Consider the following 23,277-nt stretch of genomic DNA (forward strand, 5'->3'; position numbering starts at 1 on the left):
CACCATATCAACATATCATTTGGGTCACTACTCGGATATTTCAATTTTACGAAAAGATTTTCTAACGACCTCTAACCGTATTTCTACTATATAGGATAATCTCACGGCATCAACCGAACACCTAAAACTGTCAATTAAACAAGTTTCCACTCCAGACGAAATCCAATCCATTCATAGCAAGTTAATCATTTTGTTAGAATCTTTGAAGAAAATAACCCATGACGTAAGTTCTGCCACAAATTCAAACACGATCAATTCACTCCGATAGTGTTCCTTCATTTTTGTCGTTTAATTTGATGAATCCACAGGACCAAAACACATTTCCCGAGTGTCTTCTATTCATACGTCATTCAAAAGGACGCGGAAGTTGCAAACAAACGACTGCGAAAGGATGCATTCCAAGTTGTAGCAAAACCCATCCCGATGCTCTTTGCCGATTGAATACTATTGATTATATGCACAATCCAGCTGCGTCGAGCAATACAAGTACTAAAGTAGCCACTGACATGCAGTGCCCCAAACGATGTTCGTTATTACTGAGGCCTTTCCGCTGCCAGCATTCCTGCGGGCCTGAGTGGTGTGGATGTGTGTACGCCAAACTGGATGCTGCAGTCTGGGTTGGAACGGAACAAGATGCTGCCGAATGGGACAAACAGCAAAAATCGGCACCACTATTCAATAATCAGGACATAGTTCAATGCCACCAATCCCCTCACCCAATGAAATGCACCGTCAATGTGCACCAAGCAAAGATTCAGGCTGGATTCGATACCAGCGGACTGAGTGATCCCAAACTGGTAGTGCTGTTTGAAAATGTTGAGATGGTCACATCGGTAGGTGTTTCCGTATATTGTAGTACAACGAGTCGTTATTGTTTAAATAATTCCATTTATATTTTAAGGTGATTCCGCGGACACTTTCTCCTGTGTGGAACGAGATCATTGAATTTCGCAACGTTAGGTTGATAGAGTACAATGACTGCTTTATGTCAACGGACTTCAGTGTTATGCTGATTTTGTTAGATGAAGATAAACGAATGGTAAGAAAACAAAACCACTATATACATTAATTTGATTGTCATATGATTGGTCTTTGTATTAGATTTACCGTAACATAGAGGAAAACAATCTCTTAGGTGGTTTTATCAATCACTGCAAATAGCCGAAATTGCTATTAAAAATATATAACAATTTCATGCTTTTATTCAATTTTTCACTGGCAAAAAAAGTTTTTTTTTCAATTCACCCCAGATAACAGTAAGGTTCCTTTATCTAATGAGTGATTATTGCCAGTGTTTCCAGAGAACTGACGAAATCATCGGCATCGGTTGGGCCCAAGTCGCCATCATCCAGAATAGCACAACATCGGACAATGGCGATATCATCAATAAAGGTGTTCATCGTAATCCTGCCTGTACAGCGCTCTCGCTGAGGGATGAATCGTTAATAGCTGATAACAAACAAGGTGTGAAAACATTTCCCAAGGGTAAGAGAATGTTAATAAATTTACCTATCCAACGTCCTCTTGAATGGAGCAATAAAGTTCTACAGCAAAAAGATGGGGAAAAATCGGCCACCGACCTGTGGATGAGGTTCAATAACCGCAGAGACTCTGTTTTACGATGGATTGGAGTATTCCGGAATGGACAGCATACGGCTGATATACTAATGTCTATTCAAATAACACAGGTGAAATTGTCAAACTTATGGCATAGTTGTGTCGATTGTTCAACGATGATTTCTTATAGATGGAGCATTGCGACGCAAAGAAAGTTATAATAAATTTAATTCCGGGAATTCCCAAAAGCATACGTCCGATAACGAGTATGTTCAATATTGAAGTACTGTTCGGAGGGTTGAGAGGTTTCGATAAATGCAAACTCGCCAACGTGGGGAGGTTTCGAGTTCAAATAACTCTTGGGGAACTGAAACTAATGAGTGGGCTATCAAGCAGGAGTTTTGGCCAATCCATTAATTTTTTGGACTCCTACACAAAAGGATCCCTGGTTGGTATACCCGATCAGAAACACATAACAGAAATATTTCAAAACTATATCTCGCTTTGTTACTTGTTATAAATTTCTGTTATTTTAACTACTAACGAGACCTAATTTATAACACAATATGTTACAAAAATTGTGTTCTGTTATAATCTTGTTATTTCATTCTGATCGGGATAGTGCTAGAAAGCTACTATTATTTCTTAATTTCCAATTAATTTTCAGATGCTTCCTACAAAACTAGAATACTGGCCACCGTTGATTATTCACCTAATAGATTGTTCTCGAATAAACGTAGATCGGGTGGTAGCTGCGAACATAATCGAAACGCCAAAATCGTTTCTCCTAACCGAGAATTCTGCATTGATTCAAAATTATTTGGTTTGCAACACTGGCACTGATCATATAATGGAGACAACACCAATTGATGCATTTTCAAATCCAGAAGAACATCCGCTGATTGAAATATCGGGAAGAAAATCGTCCTTGACCAATAAGATTAGACCGGCACTGCTAACTATCAAAGGGATCGTTGAGGCTAAACTTAAACTGGCCGCTGACAAAAGGAAACATTCAGAGAATGATACCTACAGGCGGGGCTCCCTAGAGGCAGAGTACACATGGTGGACAAAGTTTTATAACAGTTGCAGCTCCCAGCCGTCCGATTACAAGCATAAGTTGAAGGTAAATTCTGAACATCCACTTTCATTACGTTGATTGATGTAGTTGCCTCAAATTCAATTTCAATGAACACCGCCGGGCTCAATTTATAAATTGATATTTACATTTACATATCGTTTTGTACTGATAGATGTATAAATGTGCAAAAACAAAGAGCAGTTATGTGGTTAATCCATGCTTCGCTTGCAAAAAAGACAGTATTCACATTTCAGGATGTAGATAACTGATTTCTGATTCAAGAGTTAAGTTTTCAGAATCTCGTGGGCCTGAGGTGGTGAGTTTTAGTCCGAAACATTCTATTCTTAGAAATTTGTAGAGTGGAGTTTGGTGGTCGAATTTTGTCAGTCTAACGGGGCATGTTTCGGGGAGCTGACTGTAAGCCTGTCTAAATCAAGTAGAAATTTATCGGATTCGGTCGGAGACACGTTTTGCAGCACTTGACATAAGGGGTGAGAGCACCGTTCATGAACGGAAACTTATTCACCAACTACACGAGTTTTACTACATCACAGAATACTCTGGAATGAATTATTATGGACAGTACCACATAAACATGTGACTTAGAATGCTTGGTATATCTGTTATTTCACGTGGGTTGATTGTCAGAATTTGATGTACATATATCTCGATAGTACGTACGTTTTGCCTCAATAGTACGTACAACTACAATAAATAAAAATGTTCGTTTCATTTTTTTGTCCCGTTTTCTCTGGGTTTTCCTATCTTTATGGGACAGAATAGCGATCATTGGCAGTGTAGGTTTCAAGAGAACTTTTAAAAATTGTAGAGAAGTTGTGTGCCACTCAGAGTAGGTCTGAAAGGTCCAGCAAAGTATTTCAAACTTTCATATATGCAGTATTTCTAGTCATAAATTCAACGTCAAATCTATCAAGAATTAAAAAAATTGCAAGCTTTAGAGACGTCCTACAAGTTTCAGGAAAGTCCTTTATATTTCCAGAGATTACTATCTTACAAGGACATCCTTAGAACATCACACAATTTTCACGACATTCACGTTAGCTTTATTTTATTTTTTCTCACAAAACGTTTATTTGGCACGGCATTCGCAAAAGTTTTTTTACGCCGAGGTTTCTTTTTTTACATATAATGTTATAAAAGTTATGAAGACTATCACATTACACTTCCTAATACTAACACTCAGAATAATCATCATTTGAAGCATTTTTATTTAGACCCTATTTTCTTGAATTACATTGTAAACCTATTGATAGTTTTTCTGTGGTCTTTTTTATATTCTTTTCTTTATTTTTATTATTTGATCTAACTTAACTAACTGCAAGGATTTGTAATTTGTTCGTGGGTAGCAAGGAATACAAAACTAGGAATATAGCGGGGACAATTATATTTGAGCATTTATTGTTTTTAGGATATGATAAATATGGTTCATGTACGTAAGATCTCGTAAAGCGAGGATATCACGAACAGGAACATTGGGTGATTTTCTTCTGGCTCGTAAGGGATCTATTAATTGGGATCTGGCTTCACGATATTCAGTGCAAGACCAAACAATATGTTCAAAGTCTTGGTATCCCTCTCCGCAAGCACATTGATTATCTTCATCGAGCCCAATACGGCGGAGATGCGCATTCAACGTATAATGTTTGGACATGAGCCTAGACATTACACGAATGAAGTTTCGACTTGCATTCAACCCTCACCTTAGCTTTAGTTTGTTTATGTCAAACTTCAGATTATTTGAATGAACTTTAATGTAGGCCTTCGAAGGTCGCATGGAATTTTTAAAAATCCTTCATACTTCAGGGACTTTCTAAGCAAACATTTTCTATAAACAGCAGAGCATTGACGATTTTACGCATAATTTACCAACCTCAGGTAATTCTGCGAACTGAACAATATAGTATTACACTGCCATAATACGCATAGTTGTCCCATGTTCTATGGGATTCCCTATATACATGGGACTATTAAGCGTATAACATCAGCACAGTTTCAGTATATTTTGTTAACGGCTATCTGTGATTAAGTCAAACTGAGCTGAACTTCAAGAAAATCTTACGATCTTAATGAAAATTTTTTACGTTTTAACGACATTCAATTAGCTAGAGATTACTGGGTAGGGAAAGTTATGAAACGTAGAGCCATAGTACTCAAGTGAGAGCAAGGATGTGAAGTAAACAGATCGGAAAACTAGAAGTGGCAGGGTCATTAGAACAGGCTTAATATCGTGCGGGCTTAATTTTTGCCTTCTGATAATGAGGGTCGAGCTTAGGCAGAATAACTACGAATCACTCGAGTTCACTATCATGTGTCCTTGATAAAGGTAGACGTATCTATCTTTACCGTGACAAACGGCAAAAATTAAGCCACGCAAGATCACCACTGAAAACCTGTCGACGATTAGCATCAATCTGAATGATGATTGCTGCTGTTCATCTCTGTATGCCTTTTGAATGCCGGGATAGATTTTTATTAGACTATTGTCACTGTTCTCACAGTCGTGGCGGGTTTGCTACATTGTGTAAGGCAGTGGCTGTGTCTACAGCGGCTACCCACCGCTGCCGATGGAATCCCATCAGTTTCTTTTTCTTTTTTCCCTTTTTTTTTATTTCGACTATGTTAGTCACATTTTCTTTTTTACGTTTTAACGACATTCAATTAGCTAGAGATTACTGGGTAGGGAAAGTTATGAAACGTAGAGCCATAGTACTCAAGTGAGAGCAAGGATGTGAAGTAAACAGATCGGAAAACTAGAAGTGGCAGGGTCATTAGAACAGGCTTAATATCGTGCGGGCTTAATTTTTGCCTTCTGATAATGAGGGTCGAGCTTAGGCAGAATAACTACGAATCACTCGAGTTCACTATCATGTGTCCTTGATAAAGGTAGACGTATCTATCTTTACCGTGACAAACGGCAAAAATTAAGCCACGCAAGATCACCACTGAAAACCTGTCGACGATTAGCATCAATCTGAATGATGATTGCTGCTGTTCATCTCTGTATGCCTTTTGAATGCCGGGATAGATTTTTATTAGACTATTGTCACTGTTCTCACAGTCGTGGCGGGTTTGCTACATTGTGTAAGGCAGTGGCTGTGTCTACAGCGGCTACCCACCGCTGCCGATGGAATCCCATCAGTTTCTTTTTCTTTTTTCCCTTTTTTTTTATTTCGACTATGTTAGTCACATTTTCTTTTTTACGTTTTAACGACATTCAATTAGCTAGAGATTACTGGGTAGGGAAAGTTATGAAACGTAGAGCCATAGTACTCAAGTGAGAGCAAGGATGTGAAGTAAACAGATCGGAAAACTAGAAGTGGCAGGGTCATTAGAACAGGCTTAATATCGTGCGGGCTTAATTTTTGCCTTCTGATAATGAGGGTCGAGCTTAGGCAGAATAACTACGAATCACTCGAGTTCACTATCATGTGTCCTTGATAAAGGTAGACGTATCTATCTTTACCGTGACAACCGGCAAAAATTAAGCCACGCAAGATCACCACTGAAAACCTGTCGACGATTAGCATCAATCTGAATGATGATTGCTGCTGTTCATCTCTGTATGCCTTTTGAATGCCGGGATAGATTTTTATTAGACTATTGTCACTGTTCTCACAGTCGTGGCGGGTTTGCTACAAACTGATGGGATTCCATCGGCAGCGGTGGGTAGCCGCTGTAGACACAGCCACTGCCTTACACAATGTAGCAAACCCGCCACGACTGTGAGAACAGTGACAATAGTCTAATAAAAATCTATCCCGGCATTCAAAAGGCATACAGAGATGAACAGCAGCAATCATCATTCAGATTGATGCTAATCGTCGACAGGTTTTCAGTGGTGATCTTGCGTGGCTTAATTTTTGCCGGTTGTCACGGTAAAGATAGATACGTCTACCTTTATCAAGGACACATGATAGTGAACTCGAGTGATTCGTAGTTATTCTGCCTAAGCTCGACCCTCATTATCAGAAGGCAAAAATTAAGCCCGCACGATATTAAGCCTGTTCTAATGACCCTGCCACTTCTAGTTTTCCGATCTGTTTACTTCACATCCTTGCTCTCACTTGAGTACTATGGCTCTACGTTTCATAACTTTCCCTACCCAGTAATCTCTAGCTAATTGAATGTCGTTAAAACGTAAAAAAGAAAATGTGACTAACATAGTCGAAATAAAAAAAAAGGGAAAAAAGAAAAAGAAACTGATGGGATTCCATCGGCAGCGGTGGGTAGCCGCTGTAGACACAGCCACTGCCTTACACAATGTAGCAAACCCGCCACGACTGTGAGAACAGTGACAATAGTCTAATAAAAATCTATCCCGGCATTCAAAAGGCATACAGAGATGAACAGCAGCAATCATCATTCAGATTGATGCTAATCGTCGACAGGTTTTCAGTTGTGATCTTGCGTGGCTTAATTTTTGCCGGTTGTCACGGTAAAGATAGATACGTCTACCTTTATCAAGGACACATGATAGTGAACTCGAGTGATTCGTAGTTATTCTGCCTAAGCTCGACCCTCATTATCAGAAGGCAAAAATTAAGCCCGCACGATATTAAGCCTGTTCTAATGACCCTGCCACTTCTAGTTTTCCGATCTGTTTACTTCACATCCTTGCTCTCACTTGAGTACTATGGCTCTACGTTTCATAACTTTCCCTACCCAGTAATCTCTAGCTAATTGAATGTCGTTAAAACGTAAAAAAGAAAATGTGACTAACATAGTCGAAATAAAAAAAAAAAAGGGAAAAAAGAAAAAGAAACTGATGGGATTCCATCGGCAGCGGTGGGTAGCCGCTGTAGACACAGCCACTGCCTTACACAATGTAGCAAACCCGCCACGACTGTGAGAACAGTGACAATAGTCTAATAAAAATCTATCCCGGCATTCAAAAGGCATACAGAGATGAACAGCAGCAATCATCATTCAGATTGATGCTAATCGTCGACAGGTTTTCAGTGGTGATCTTGCGTGGCTTAATTTTTGCCGGTTGTCTCGGTAAAGATAGATACGTCTACCTTTATCAAGGACACATGATAGTGAACTCGAGTGATTCGTAGTTATTCTGCCTAAGCTCGACCCTCATTATCAGAAGGCAAAAATTAAGCCCGCACGATATTAAGCCTGTTCTAATGACCCTGCCACTTCTAGTTTTCCGATCTGTTTACTTCACATCCTTGCTCTCACTTGAGTACTATGGCTCTACGTTTCATAACTTTCCCTACCCAGTAATCTCTAGCTAATTGAATGTCGTTAAAACGTAAAAAAGAAAATGTGACTAACATAGTCGAAATAAAAAAAAAGGGAAAAAAGAAAAAGAAACTGATGGGATTCCATCGGCAGCGGTGGGTAGCCGCTGTAGACACAGCCACTGCCTTACACAATGTAGCAAACCCGCCACGACTGTGAGAACAGTGACAATAGTCTAATAAAAATCTATCCCGGCATTCAAAAGGCATACAGAGATGAACAGCAGCAATCATCATTCAGATTGATGCTAATCGTCGACAGGTTTTCAGTTGTGATCTTGCGTGGCTTAATTTTTGCCGGTTGTCACGGTAAAGATAGATACGTCTACCTTTATCAAGGACACATGATAGTGAACTCGAGTGATTCGTAGTTATTCTGCCTAAGCTCGACCCTCATTATCAGAAGGCAAAAATTAAGCCCGCACGATATTAAGCCTGTTCTAATGACCCTGCCACTTCTAGTTTTCCGATCTGTTTACTTCACATCCTTGCTCTCACTTGAGTACTATGGCTCTACGTTTCATAACTTTCCCTACCCAGTAATCTCTAGCTAATTGAATGTCGTTAAAACGTAAAAAAGAAAATGTGACTAACATAGTCGAAATAAAAAAAAAAAAAAGGGAAAAAAGAAAAAGAAACTGATGGGATTCCATCGGCAGCGGTGGGTAGCCGCTGTAGACACAGCCACTGCCTTACACAATGTAGCAAACCCGCCACGACTGTGAGAACAGTGACAATAGTCTAATAAAAATCTATCCCGGCATTCAAAAGGCATACAGAGATGAACAGCAGCAATCATCATTCAGATTGATGCTAATCGTCGACAGGTTTTCAGTGGTGATCTTGCGTGGCTTAATTTTTGCCGGTTGTCTCGGTAAAGATAGATACGTCTACCTTTATCAAGGACACATGATAGTGAACTCGAGTGATTCGTAGTTATTCTGCCTAAGCTCGACCCTCATTATCAGAAGGCAAAAATTAAGCCCGCACGATATTAAGCCTGTTCTAATGACCCTGCCACTTCTAGTTTTCCGATCTGTTTACTTCACATCCTTGCTCTCACTTGAGTACTATGGCTCTACGTTTCATAACTTTCCCTACCCAGTAATCTCTAGCTAATTGAATGTCGTTAAAACGTAAAAAAGAAAATGTGACTAACATAGTCGAAATAAAAAAAAAGGGAAAAAACTTAATGAAAATCTCTGGAAATCGCTCGAAGTATCAAGAATATTGGAAGGATTCATGGAAAATCTTTTAAACGCCCGCAAATTTTATAAAATTCTATCAAACTTTAAAACAATTACTATGAACCTAAAGTACATTATATGAAACTCATAACTAGCTTCCACGAAGTATTTCGAGGAAAACTGAATTCCCATGGTTAAAACGGATTAAAATTCCAACTCAAGTCGAATCTTTGACAATGAAAATAAGTTATTAAAAAGCTTCGGCATAAGTTTGGAGTATTGTCGATTCTCCCACGGCCCTGTTCACACATTGGTAAAGCATCAGTATTGTTACTGTACATAGACATAGGCACAAACAAAAACGATGTTTATCATAACGTATATTACAGAACTTTTCGTAACATGTTTTATAGTTGGAATCATTATCATATCACAACCTAATTTGATCCACAAGCATTGCCATTTTACCTTTCGTGTTGTATTTTCCAGTAAATAATTATAAGCAGGACAACGTCTGCCGGGTCAGCTAGTCAAGAATAAAAAAAATGCAAGCTTTAGATACGTCCTACAAGTTTCAGGAAAGTCCTTTATATTATTTCCAGAGATTGCTATCTTACAAGGACATCCTTAGAACATCACACAATTTGCACGACATTCACGTTAGCTTTATTTTATTTTTTCTCACAAAACGTTTATTTGGCACGAATTGCGAATAAAAACTTTCTTACGCCGGGGTTTTTTTTACATATAATGTTACAAAAGTTTTGAAGACTATTACATTACACTTCCTAATACTAACACTCAGAATAATCATCATCTGAAACATTTTTATTTAGACCCTATTTTCTTAAATACATTGTAAACCTATTGATAGCTTTTCTGTAGTCTTTTTATATTCTTTTCTTTATTTTTATTATTTGATCTAACTTAACTAACTGCAAGGATTTGTAATTTGTTCATGGGTAGCAAGGAATAGAAAACTAGGAATATAGCGGGGACAATTATATTTGAACATTTATTGTTTTTAGGAAATAATAAATATGGTTCATGTACGTAAGATCTCGTAAAGCGAGGATATCACGAACAGGAACATTAGGTGATTCTCTTCGGGCTCGTAAGGAATCTATTAATTGGGATCTAGCTTCACGATATTCAGTGCAAGACCAAACAACATGTTCAAAGTCTTGGTATCCCTCTCCGCAAGCACATTGATTATCTTCATCGAGCCCAATACGGCGGAGATGCGCTTTCAACGTATAATGTTTGGACATGAGCCTAGGCATCACACGAATGAAGTTTCGACTTACATCCAACCCTCACGTTAGCTTTAGTTTGTTTATGTCAAACTTCAGAGTATCTAAATGAACTTTAATGTAGGCCTTCGAAGGTCGCATGGAATTTTAAAAAATCCTTCAAGCTTCAGGAATTTTTTAAGCAAACATTTTCTATAAACAGCAGGGCATTGAAGATTTTACGCATATTTTACCAACCTCAGGTAATTCTGCGAGCTGCGAACTGAACATTTAAAGATAGTATTACAGTTTCAGTATATTTTGTTAACGGCTATCTGTGATTAAGTCAAACTGAACTAAACTTCAAGAAAATCTTACGACCCTAATGAAAATTTTTGGAAATCTCGCGAAGGATCAAGAATATTGGAAGGATTTATGGAAAATCTTTTAAATATTGGGGGGGGGGGGTGTCTGCAAATTTTATAAAATTCTATCAAGCTTTAAAAAATGACTAAGTACATTATATGAAACTCATAACTAACTTTCACGAAGTATTTCGAGGAACACTGTAGGTACAGCAAGTTCCACAAGCTTCTGAGAAGCCATACTAACTTCTGTAAAATTTCGAGAAATCTGTGATCCAGTGTGTATCTGAAAAGATTTGGAAAACTTCTGCCAGGAAGTGACCACACAGGCTACTCCAGTATTTCGGATTTTAAAGCCAATTAATTTGGTGTACATATTTGTCCCAATACTTTGATAAATCGTACACGAATAAAATATACAAAAACAACACCTTGTGCTTCAGGAAATAAAATATCTTACGAATTTCAGAGATATAGGATAGTTCAAAGAAGTCCTAGGAAGTTCAACAAAACCTTACAGAAGTTCTTAAAAAATTATGGAAAAGCTCAACGAAATGCTACCATATTCAAAAGAGCTATACTAGACGAAGGAAATGTTTTTCACGTCATTTTGAATCACCGTGGTTGATGGAACCCATAACATTCGAAAATTAAGTTCCTAGTGATAGGGTAGTTTATCGCTAATAGGGTGATTAATTTAGTGATAAATGTTGTATTTTTGAAGAGTTTCACTTCATTCAATATTACAGAATCCGACACTAAATGAGTTAACGGACTATGCTAGCGCAGGATCAATTTCAACCTAAAAAGGAGCTCCTTTTCTTGCGGGACATTACGCTTGACCAGGGGAACAGGAACACAAATTGTGTCTCTGTTTTTTTGGAGCTAGCGTCAATCCGGCACTCGTTTAGTCCGTTAACTAAGTTAGTGTCGGATTCTGATGAGACGAAGTCGAAACGCAAATTCCATAACTAATTTAGTTATAGGTTTTGTGCTCTTCACGCGCAAAGATGGTCCTTAACAATTTTCACCATAATGGAAAAAATGATTTTTACCAAAATGGTTCCCAGCTAAGGAGAAATATAGCATAGTGGATAAAGAGTAATATTTTGAAATTTATTTTTGTGATTCGATAGTAGGTACATCTCGATAGTAGGTACGCTAAACGAAGCGAAGGTGTACGTACTATCGAGGTATACCTGTATATCAGTTATGTTATATTTTTTTCGACAGAAGGAACAAGCACGAACTCTCGCAACCTTTAAGAGGTTACATATTTTTTTCATTTTTCAAAAAATCGAAAAAAAATTCTTTTCTGAAAGTACAACTCCTTGGGCATATTTTCTCAATTTTTATAGAGATCCGAGAAATAGAAATAGATCGAAAGACACAGCGCTTCCAAGCGCGCTTCGTCTACCAAGTTGTGCTTTGGTTATCAACATATGAAACTTTCGCGGTTTCGTAACTTTATCTCGAAATATCGTATGTCATTATTTTTCAAACCCGACGAATTAATTTTGTGATTACATTAACAAAAAGATTCACATGAAAAAAACCATTGTTGCGTGCCATACACTATTTTTCCATACCCCGGTTTCTTTTAAAATTTTTGATAAGTTATCTGAATATAGAAACCTTCATTAAATTGCAGATTTATCCCTGTGAACTCGAGAAAATTGCAGAATTTGAGCAATTTCAAGACTGGTGTACAACAATGCAATTATTCAAGAAAACCAGCCAGAATCCTTTGAAGCTGACGAAACCTTATTGTAGTATTAAATGTAAAGTATGGATAAAAGCATCAAGTGGAGGTATATTACCAACTCAACAGTCGAATCCACTGTCCAATATGTTGTAATAGCAAAAACATGCATTTTCTTCTTATTGTTGTTTATGTTCGTTATTGTTTCAGTTTACGTTCCTTACCAGCCCTATCTACGGAGACCCAAATAATGGTAGTGGTGTACGTCATTCAAGGATTAAACCTACGATCCCGCGATATTTTCAGCCTTTCGGATGCCTACATCAAACTGGAATATGGTAAAGAAAAAATTGTTGACCGACCGAACTATGTCAAGGATCGTTCGAAACCGGTATTTGGCAGAAGATTTGTGCTGCATGGTCGGCTACCCAGGTATAGAAAACCAGAATTTCGCATTGTTTGTAGAAAAGGATGAAACGACAATTTATGATTCACAGAGATCAGATCATGAAAATATCCGTTGTTGATCGGGACACGTGTTCATCGGATGATTTGATTGGAGCAACGACGATAGACATCGAAGATCGTTACCGAAGTCGCCACTTCGTTTCAATGGGTGTACCCGAAGAATTCAATTGCACAGGTATTGAAATAAGATTATTTCTCAAGTATCATAGGAACCATTTAGAAAATACGCATACAAAAATGGCCCAAAATTGTCTCCTCTTGCCCCCATGTCACAAAGATTTTTATCCCGCTCCCCTAGTACGTAACGAATTTTTCCAAATTTTTGTTTCCGTAAAACATTACTTAAATCTGAAATCGGGCTTCTCGTGGCTGATTTGGCCATAGCAGTGTAACGCATTAGCCATTTTGATAAGATACTCTATTGCTGTACTAGTATGTCCTGTTTTTCCGTCAGCATGCGAAGTTCAGTAGGTGCAATGATCGCAACCACATGACGACATAATTTTGCCGTCTCGGTACTCGGTCAGCCTTGCAATAGCGGCACGATTTTTTGAGATTCGACTCTCCAATCTCTGGAGATACTCACTTTTCCCGATGATGTTGAGGCGGGTCGCCTCTAGGTGAAAATCGGTATCCTAAACATCTTCCGGTCACCGCTGCAGCAAGGCATACTATTAGCTGCAGTTCATCCAGGTTCTGAACAAATCCAAGGTTCATTGAACGAACGTTACCATTCATGACCTCAAGTTCACAGGTCAACTGAAAAGAATAACTTCGAGATCCTGGGGCGCGACATTGGGTCCGTGTCGCGATACTGCGCAACCGCTTCGTCCATATAGAATACCAAATCGCATAGTAGCTGCCGATTAAGGGGGAGGCCATAGTTCTATTTTTTCTTTTTATTAACAACTAAGACTGAGTCAATTTTTTTCTTTTTTGTTGAAACGAAGAAAGAAAATTTGGAAAAGCGGCGCATAGGGTCATATGAGTAAGCATAGAGTTTCCCAAAGACTTCTACTGCAGGAGTCAGGGCCGCCCCGCAATTGTGACATCCCCAGGTTCCTTTAGAGCCGAAGTTGAAAGTTGAAACCTGAGCAATAGTTTGACTCATTAATTGCGCTGGTCCATGCTTCCTTGAAAATACGACTAGCTCAGTTTTCTCCATGGAGAACTCGATACCCAGTAGGTGGGACCAAACAGACAAATTGTCCAAGGTATCTTGCAGTGGTCCTTGCAGATCGACGGCTTTGGGTCCTGTAATAGAGACCACACCGTCATCTGCAAGTCTTAGCGTGCAGGAATTGACAAGACAGTCATCAATGTCATTCACGTAAAAGTTATAGACATGAGTTAGACATGAGCCCCGGGGAAGACCCATGTAGCTAATTCGTGATGTCGATAAATCACCATGCTTAAAATGGATGTGTTTTTCAGATAGCAGGTTTAGCAAAAACTTGTTTAGTGCCAGTGAAAGACCATGCTGGTGCAGCTTCTCAGAAATAATTTTGATAAAAACTAAATCAAAAGCTAGGAAAACTGATGCCATTTACTCTTTGCTAGTATAAGCCATTTGAATTTTTTTTAAGAGCAACGCACGACAATCGTTCGTTCCCTTGCCTTTGTGGAAACCAAATTGTAGATCTGACAATAAGCCGTTTGCTTCAACCCAATTGTCGAGGCGAAAAAAGATCATTTGCTCGAACAACTTTCGGATACAGTCGACAGCATTGCAATCGTATTTATTTCATGGACTTGTTGACTTTTCTCGGTGAACATGAAAACTCCAAATTTTCCCATTACCACACGTAACGTTTCGGCTTACTGGTAATGGGAAAATTTGGAGTTTTCATTTTCACCGAGAAAAGTCAACAAGTCCATGAAATAAATATGTTGCGGTGACCATAAAATCTTATAAGCACTGTAATCGGTCCATACGAGTTGTGGTCGAAGGCTAGTTTTCCTTGGTTTTTGATTCTGTCTAGCCCTGGGGCTTTATTGCTACATGATAAGAGACCAAGTGAGAACTCCACCATCGAAAAAGGTGTTTCGTTCGCGTTATCGTGAGGGGACGCAGCGCGGTTGATTTTCTGTGCCGGGGTGGAATCCGGACAAACCTTCTTGGTAAAATCGAATATCCAACGGTTTGAATATTCCACGCTCTCGTTAGTACTGTTTCGGTTTCGTAAGCGCCGGGCCGTGCCTCAAAGAGTGCTCATCAATGTTTCTCTTCTTAGCCCGTCGACGAACCGGCGCCAGTGGCTACGTTTTTTGGTTTTCATCAAACTTTTCATGCGCGTTTCCGCCATCGTGCACCACCTAAAACTAGCCTCGGTGCGGGGAGGAGCTCCGAAATATCGCAAAGCCGTTGGTTGCTAACTGAGGTTCTAGGCTTTTTGATCCCCAAAAGTACTCTTCCGTAAGAGTATTCTCGACTCTAGCGAATAATATTAAAATCGTGAAAGTTCGTGTCTATTTCTGAAATAAACCATGTCTCGCACAGTGTAAATGCATCGCATTTTAAGTTATTTAGTAGGATTTTAAAAGAATCGATTTTCAGGATGATACTTCCGAAATTCCACTGTAGAACAGTGATTGAATCCGTGACCTCGTTCGATGAATTAGCCATCGAAGGATACAATCGCTGAAAAGAATGGGCCATTTCGCAGTGAACTGCATCAAAAATGATTTTACTGTGGGGAGGAAGCTTATTAAAACGCTTTTAAGAACACTTGGGGTTTTTGATGTTCCTGGAAGTGCTGTCCTCCTTTTATGAGCTCAGGTTTCTGAGACTGGGAGCGACTTGCTTCGGTTTTGCACCAGTACTTCCTTGAGTAGTTATTTTAGGGGGCCATGAAGCAACACCTTCTGGCCTTTACGACGAAGCTTGGGAGAAGAAATTTTCCTCCTTTTTCTATTGCTTCTAGGCACAGCAGAAGATGTTCCCTCCTGGGGTTCATCACAGTTGTCTTCGTCAGTAGACAAGTTGGTATTGATGTTCGTAGAGACCGGTGCACAGTGGTCCAAAACGCGAAAAACGTGATCGTTTTGAATAACTTCGAAATGGTTAGTTATAGCGATATACTATCTTCGGAAGAATTTATGAAAATGAGACGCCCCTTCTTTATAAGTAAAAAGTTTGATGATTAATCCTTTTATAAGTGAGATTCAAAATTTATTTCTCATATAATTAGAGATAGCAAATTGGTGTATTCTGCAAAGTTGTAGTAAATTATTCTTCAAGAAACTTTACTGAAGGTGGTAATAGTCTATCTTTAATTGTCTTTGAGATATAGAGCATTATTAGCGGAAAAACCGAAAAAATCAATTTTTTCATTATAACTTCATTCCAAAATTTTTTGGAAGTTCAAAATGTTCTACAAAACTATCACAATTAATGAAATACAAAATTTCGTTGAAGAAAGCAACTTAATATGTTGAGCAGATTCTGAGATATTCACGATTTTTATTCGAAAAATGGCCTACTTTGCACTCAAATAATTGATGAACGGGCAAAAACGGGCAGACCATTCAATATTCATTTGAAAGTACAAGAAAGATGCTACAATATTCCGTGTTAATCACTTGTATCCGGTTGTATCCATGGCTCTGGTAGCTGGATTTAAAGAATATCATTTATTAGTCTAATATCTTGATTCGAAACATATTCGGTGAACTGAAGAGATAAAGTGGGACTATGTTCGGCATTCTATGTGGAATGTTCTCATAAGAAACATAGTCGAAGACAGCAGCCTTCTGTCTTGACTGGTTTTTAGATACAGTGCATTGTTCGGTGGTAGAGAGAGTAATGCGTTGTCTTATGAGCCATATAGTCGAATCCTAACAAGGAACGATTTTAAGTATAAGTAGGCTGTGTATTAGCTCTGAAATCGGTTGCAAAGTTTGTCAACACAGAAGGTAAAGTTCCACAATAGAATGTAGTACCAGGGCTTGGAACATTAATATAAGCAAACCGTTTACGTTTGCTATGAACGATTTGACAGTTGAATTTGTATTGTTATATGAAAGAAAGCCCTTTAAAAATTTGTTTATTGTCCACCATCGCGATTACTGCAAATACAAATCATTTAAACTAACAAACTAGTTTTGTTGCTTACGAAGTCTGACGTAACGCTATACAGTGACATTGCTAAACAAGTAATCAAAGCATGCGCGATTACCAAATGAATCGCTTTTAGTAGGCTTTCTATAAATATTGCGCCGCACCTAAGAAACTAGTAAAGATGGCAAACTGGTGTCTTCGGCAATGTTTCTAAGAAGAATATTCCTCGGCACTTTGCCGAAGGTACCACCACTTTATCTCAACAGCTTTACCGAATATATTTCGTATCAATATTTAAGACTAAAAAATGATATTCTTTAAATCCAGCTACCAGAGCCATGGATACAAACGGATACAAGTGATTAACACAGAATATTGTAGCATCTTTCTTGTACTTTCAAATACATATAGAGTGGTCTGCCCGTTTTTGCCCGTTCATGAATTATTTGAGTGCAAAGTAGGCCATTTTTTGAATAAAAATCGTGAATATCTCAGAATCTGCTCAACATATTAAGTTGCTTTTTTCACCGAAATTTTGTATTTCATTAATTGTGATAGTTTTGTAGAACATTTTGAACTTCCAAAAAATCTTGGAAAGAAGTTATAATGAAAAAATTGATTTTTTCGGTATTTCCTCTAATAATGCTCTATATCTCAAAGACTATTAAAGATAGACTATTACCACCTTCAGTAAAGTTTCTTGTAGAGGAATTTACTACAACTTTACAGAATACACCAATCTGCTATCTCTAATTATATGAGAAATAAATTTTGAATCTCACTTATAGGAGGATTAATCATCAAACTTTTTACTTATAAAGATGGGGCATCTCATTGTCATAAATTCTTCCGAAGATAGTATATCGCTATAACTAACCATTTCGAAGTTATTCAAAACGATCACGTTTTTCGCGTTTTAAACCACTACTGTGCGGTGGTGTAGCTATCTTTAGCATTTCTGCAAAAGATGGCTTCCAGCGTCCCTGAAGGGAACGCTTAAAATTGTCCCCGCGCTGTTTGTACGCGGGACATGCCAGACCAGACCACATATCAAGAAGACGGAGTTGTCAGTTCAGTTCCGAATTTGGAGACTTTAATAGCAACACGTCTTTCGGGTAAAGGTGATACCACAGATAACAGACGTTTAGGCTAGAACAAAATTTCTTCAAAAACCTGTGTAAACTTTGAAATCGATAAACGTTAGAAACCCGTGTTTCACTGTTGCCATCTGCGCAACTGTTTGCTACACGCGTTTGACAGACAGCTGCACTCTAACTGCATTGAATCGATCACTGCGCCATCTACAAACGTTTGCCAAACGTGTTTCAGACGTCTGATTTATTCGGAATTTCAGTAGCGGGTATTTACACACGATTCAAATCGAGCCTAAACGTCTGTTATCTGTGGTGATACTTTCTTTATCTATACTTTTATATTGAGATCGCTATTTTCGTACAATAGACAAAACCTTTATTTTTCATTTTCTATTGCGAATTCTGTTCCGTGTATATCGATTCCGGAATATCTTCACAAAGAAAATAATGACAGTAGGCTCTGACCCCTTTTTCCTGAGTTTTGTAAAATTTGTTCCTTTTGAAACAACGTATGATTTGAGTACAAGAAACACTCTGCAGCAGTATCGTTCGATGCACAGAAGTCCTCGAATTTATCCAAAAAGTAAACAAACTTAAATTTAAATCTCATCGAATTATTTTCCTGTCCTTCATGAAATCGTCAATCAGGATTGTCAATCGAAATCAAATCAAATGACTAAATAACTAATCAAGTCTGATCAAATATTAAGTTTAAATTTGAGCCAAATGTATCCCACAAGATGCTGCCGAGAAAGGACTCCACGGCGAGATTACATCAAGTATACTTCAGAATGAGTAAAGAAATAATAAAGAACACAGAAATATATCTGTGACAGAAAAAACTGTTTCTTTTTGCTGTATTACCCAGCATCTTTGAAAAGAGTAGGACTAATTTCGTTCAAATTTTATCTACTCTTCTCTATTTCTCTATATCTCCTTGTTCATATAATAACATTGGTGCGCATAAACCGGTGGAATCTGAAATTATGTTTTTCCGCTTAAAGATGGGACTTTATTAGCACTCAAGTTCTTTTACACACACTGTTAAAATACGACAAGTCATTTTTTACAAAGGAAAATATTTTTGGAAATCGACTTCTTAGCCAGTAGGCCCCGTGCGAATCTGTAAACTTTGATAAAATTTTAATAGCTTTCTCTGGAAATTTTAGATCGAGTTGTAATTTTCTACAAAGACAAAGCTATAGACAATGAAATTGTCCATCAGATTCTCACTTTTGGAAATATTAAAATGTCTACAGTACTACCTAGGGGCAAAAAATGTGAACCAGTTTCATTGAAAACCTTAAGTTTTCAAACAAAAAACTGTTCTGGAGCCCCCGACAGAATATTTTAATTTTACTTTTAAATGAGAGGGAAAAGCCCATTCTATCACATGCTGAAGTTTTAGCGATGCCGATTTTTTTCGAATGAAATTGTTCTACCAAACCGTGGCCTGCACGCACGTTAGTAAGCGAACCAAGAGTATTTCGCCATGCACGCTTACGGAAGGGGGGTCCTCTTTTTGACTGTTCTGGGTTTTTACTCACCTGATATGGTCACCCTACCTTTACTGCTCATTAGGGCATCGCAAATATTTTTTTTTTTCAATTCTCAAAGGCCCCCCCCTCTCATATTGTGACAAATGTCAAAGTAAGCTCAGCTGCCAAACTTCACATCATTTAGACAATTCTAGCCTCCCGCCCACTTCGCTTGAAATTTTTGAAATTGGTCCTATGGGAAAATATCGAGGAAAAATATATTTAATGCTATAACTTTTGAAGTAGCAATCAGAAAATTACAATTTATACCTCTTTTTAAAGGAGATAACATTGGTATTTGAATTGAATTATTCTCGTTGCTAGAAAAATACAGGGACAGTGGAGTACTGGGTATTTTATCCCCAAAATTCCCAATTTTTAGTAATTTTTCTGTTCTGTGATGCAAATCATACATATTTTGCAGTTTTTCTAATTTGAAAAAATCTCAGAAATCAAACTTTTGTCCTTTGTCCGAATACGATATGTTGGGGTTATAGGGCCTTTTGTCATTCATATTTAATATAATCATTTTCTCGTGCATATATCTCTATTATTCTTCACTCAATTTTTTTTACTTTATTGAATGTTGAAAATTCCTAGGAACAAAATAAAAATGGATTCGTTACCGGTAAAATTAAAATACATCAAATTATCTGACATTTCACATTTTTATCATTAATTCGCACATATTAACTCCATTTAACAATAAATTATTATTTAATTTACTACTTTTAGTGTACAATACGCTTAGGGATCACATGAACAAAGTTTCATTCCTGGAAAAATAGGAGAAATTGAGGTATTAGGACATTTAATGAAAAAATGTGATTGGAACAGATAATACCAAAAAATTTGATGTTTCAGAATTTTACCGGTAACGAATCTTTTTTGTTATATTTCTAACAATTTTCCATGTTCAAGAAGTTACATTTTATGAAAATTTATTGAAGAACAATCGAGAAAATGATATATTTTAATATGAATGACAAAAGGCCCTATAACCCCAATTTATCGTATTCGGACAAAGGACAAAAGGTTCCGTTCGATTTCTGAGATTTTTTCACATTAGAAAAACTGCAAAAAATGTATGATTTGCATCACAGAGCAGAAAAATTATTAAAAATAAAGAATTTTGGGGACAAAAACCAATTGTGCGGGTTAAGCAGATTGCCAAATGTTTCATTGTGGATGTGACATTCTATAGTTGTAGTTCAGTATGTATACTTTATCCGCCACACCAGACACTGGCCATTTGATCTATGCATATTCTGCAGTCCTTGTTTGATGGCTGGACTAATACCTTCTGCCTGAATAAAGAATCGGATTGTGGTCCAATGAGTGAATTTTGATTGCACAATATATTTAGTTCAGGAGGTCAGCATTTGATAACGTGGAAAATTAATTCTGAGCTTAGCTTTCTAAAATAAAGAACAGTCACGTTTTGAGTTGAATTCCGATAAATCCGAAACATTTCACCACTAGATATATTGTTTATTTTCCTAGGATACAATTCGTGGAGGCATCCATTGAAACCCAGCGCCCTGCTTGAGCAAATTTGCATTAATAGTGGTTTAATTGCGCCCAAATACGTAGGAAATGTAATTCAATTAGCTGGGATCACCTTTCACGATGACAGCACAATATCAATCACCGAAAATCTTCGTGAACGATTAGCATTAAATGTTTTGAAAAACTTCCACCGAATACCCGTTCTGGGATGTCATATTGTTCCAGAGCACGTGGAGACCAGATCATTGTTTCATCCAGATCATCCGGGAATTGAACAGGGCAAACTTCAACTGTGGATAGAGATTTTCCCTGCTGAAAGTGTTCCTACTTTGGTGAATATTACTCCCAACCCGCCGAAGCCGTACGAGCTTCGAGTCATTGTTTGGAACACTCTAGATGTAATTTTAGATGAAAAGAACATTTTCGGAACAAAAATGAGTGATATTTATGTGAAAAGGTAAATGAATTTAATGATAGGTGGATGCCAAGTTTCACTTGTAATATCAACTCTTTCAGCTGGCTTCAGGATGTAGAAGAATCTCAGTTCACCGACATCCATTACCGGTCGCTAGATGGCGCAGGAAACTTCAACTGGCGAATGGTTTTTCCACTCAATTATTCCACCGCTGAAACCATGGTAAACGTTTAATTATCAATTCTTTTAATAAGTGCAAACGAAGCTTATCCAGAAAATATCCTTTTCCCTTTTTTGGTGCTTCTTTAATCAAGATGGTAGTAACGCGTAAGAAAACTTTCTACGAGCAACTTGACACCGAGGAAAAAGTTCCCCCGTTGCTCACGGTTCAGGTGTGGGATAATGATCTATTCTCGCGAGATGATTTTCTAGGAACAATGAGCCTGAATCTGGCGCATCTACCTCGACCAGTAACTAATCCGCAAAAGTGTATTATTGAACCGACTACTACGACAAAACACCCATATGTCAATCTTTTTCGAGTGGATAAAATTCGTGGTTGGTTTCCGATTGTTGGTAAAAAGGACAACAAAATTGTACAAACGGTAACTGGTAGCAAATCAATACTAACTGTTCCTCATCATTTCATTCTAGTTTTATGATTTTGCAGGGTAAAGTAGACCTAGAACTGGAGATACTCACAGAGGAGGAAGCCCTTTTAAGGCCGGCAGGGAGAGGAAGGAAACCACCCCAAAGCTTACCTGTGCCTGAGTACGTACACAGTTAAAATTTATAACATGTGATAGCAAAATATGACAACCCCTTCTGTTAGCCATGAAAACTGAATGTGAACGTTTATGATATATGGTATTGTCCCTATTTTGGCCTTAGAGAAATTTCGTACTAAAGCTGTTAACGTTTAGGCACAATACCATTCGATTTAGAGGGAATTTGTCACAACTTTAAAAACAAATATAAAAAGAATTCAATAACGAGATAATAAGAGCGAATATCTAATCCCATTATTTTTATATGGCTAGTACGTCCCAAAATTTTGAAAAAAAAAATGATTCAGAAAAATGAAACTGAGCAAATTTTTACGCATTTCAATATGCTGATTTATATTTGCATATTTACGCATGACAATCTTGAAATGTACAACGAATATAACGGCTATTTATGGTATAATATGGATCCGCATCATTAGAAAATAGACTCGCTTGTGGGCGTGAATGACACACCCACGAATGCGAAATACGCCAAAGTATAGCAAACTGTTGATTCAATGAAATTGGCAGGCTTCCTAGTCAGAGCATATTTTCCTAATTAGATCGAACGTCTGACAAAGAAATGCATTAGCCATTTTCAGTGCAACGTCTTGATCCTATCATTTTTCCTCATCTTCTTACAGCCGACCGGACGCATCGTTCAATTGGTATCGTAGCCCACTCAAATCATTCCGGCTGATCCTGTGGCCATGTGCTCGCAAAGTTCTCATCGTCGGCTTCGTAATAGCACTCATCGCACTCGCATGCTACGCAGTGATAACTGCGTTGCCCGCCTCATTCGTCACCAATGTATTCGCCAGAAAGGCTTCCCTTGATCGAACAGTCCGAACGGGAGCAGAAGAAGAGTGAGGGAATGAAAATGTGCATTGAGCAATTATCTATGGCTATGTACTATAACACTTATTTACATGCGTCAGTCTGACGCTTCGCTTGTCTTTTATCAGTTTGTTATCATTAAGTTAATTACGATTATAATTGTGTTGATTGCTGGCATGCAACTGTTTCTTATTT

At 37.9% G+C, this 23,277-nt stretch overlaps 1 protein-coding gene across 1 annotated transcript in view; it reads left to right on the plus strand.

The window, feature by feature from the left end:
• The window catches only part of LOC131687927 (otoferlin), a 39,369-nt gene extending 16,254 nt beyond the window's left edge, over positions 1–23,115 (plus strand). Inside the window, exons 5-19 of the mRNA XM_058972024.1 lie at positions 95–223; positions 309–833; positions 902–1,039; positions 1,293–1,485; positions 1,543–1,688; positions 1,748–2,005; positions 2,225–2,683; positions 12,344–12,546; positions 12,605–12,826; positions 12,892–13,037; positions 21,058–21,520; positions 21,580–21,700; positions 21,793–22,083; positions 22,149–22,249; positions 22,890–23,115. Coding sequence (XP_058828007.1) covers positions 95–223; positions 309–833; positions 902–1,039; positions 1,293–1,485; positions 1,543–1,688; positions 1,748–2,005; positions 2,225–2,683; positions 12,344–12,546; positions 12,605–12,826; positions 12,892–13,037; positions 21,058–21,520; positions 21,580–21,700; positions 21,793–22,083; positions 22,149–22,249; positions 22,890–23,115 — 3,621 coding nt within the window. The remainder of the gene's footprint in view (positions 1–94; positions 224–308; positions 834–901; positions 1,040–1,292; positions 1,486–1,542; positions 1,689–1,747; positions 2,006–2,224; positions 2,684–12,343; positions 12,547–12,604; positions 12,827–12,891; positions 13,038–21,057; positions 21,521–21,579; positions 21,701–21,792; positions 22,084–22,148; positions 22,250–22,889) is intronic.
• Positions 23,116–23,277: the final 162 nt, after the last annotated feature.

Source organism: Topomyia yanbarensis, chromosome 3 (genome assembly GCF_030247195.1).
Source record: "Topomyia yanbarensis strain Yona2022 chromosome 3, ASM3024719v1, whole genome shotgun sequence".
Classification (NCBI taxonomy): domain Eukaryota; kingdom Metazoa; phylum Arthropoda; class Insecta; order Diptera; family Culicidae; genus Topomyia; species Topomyia yanbarensis.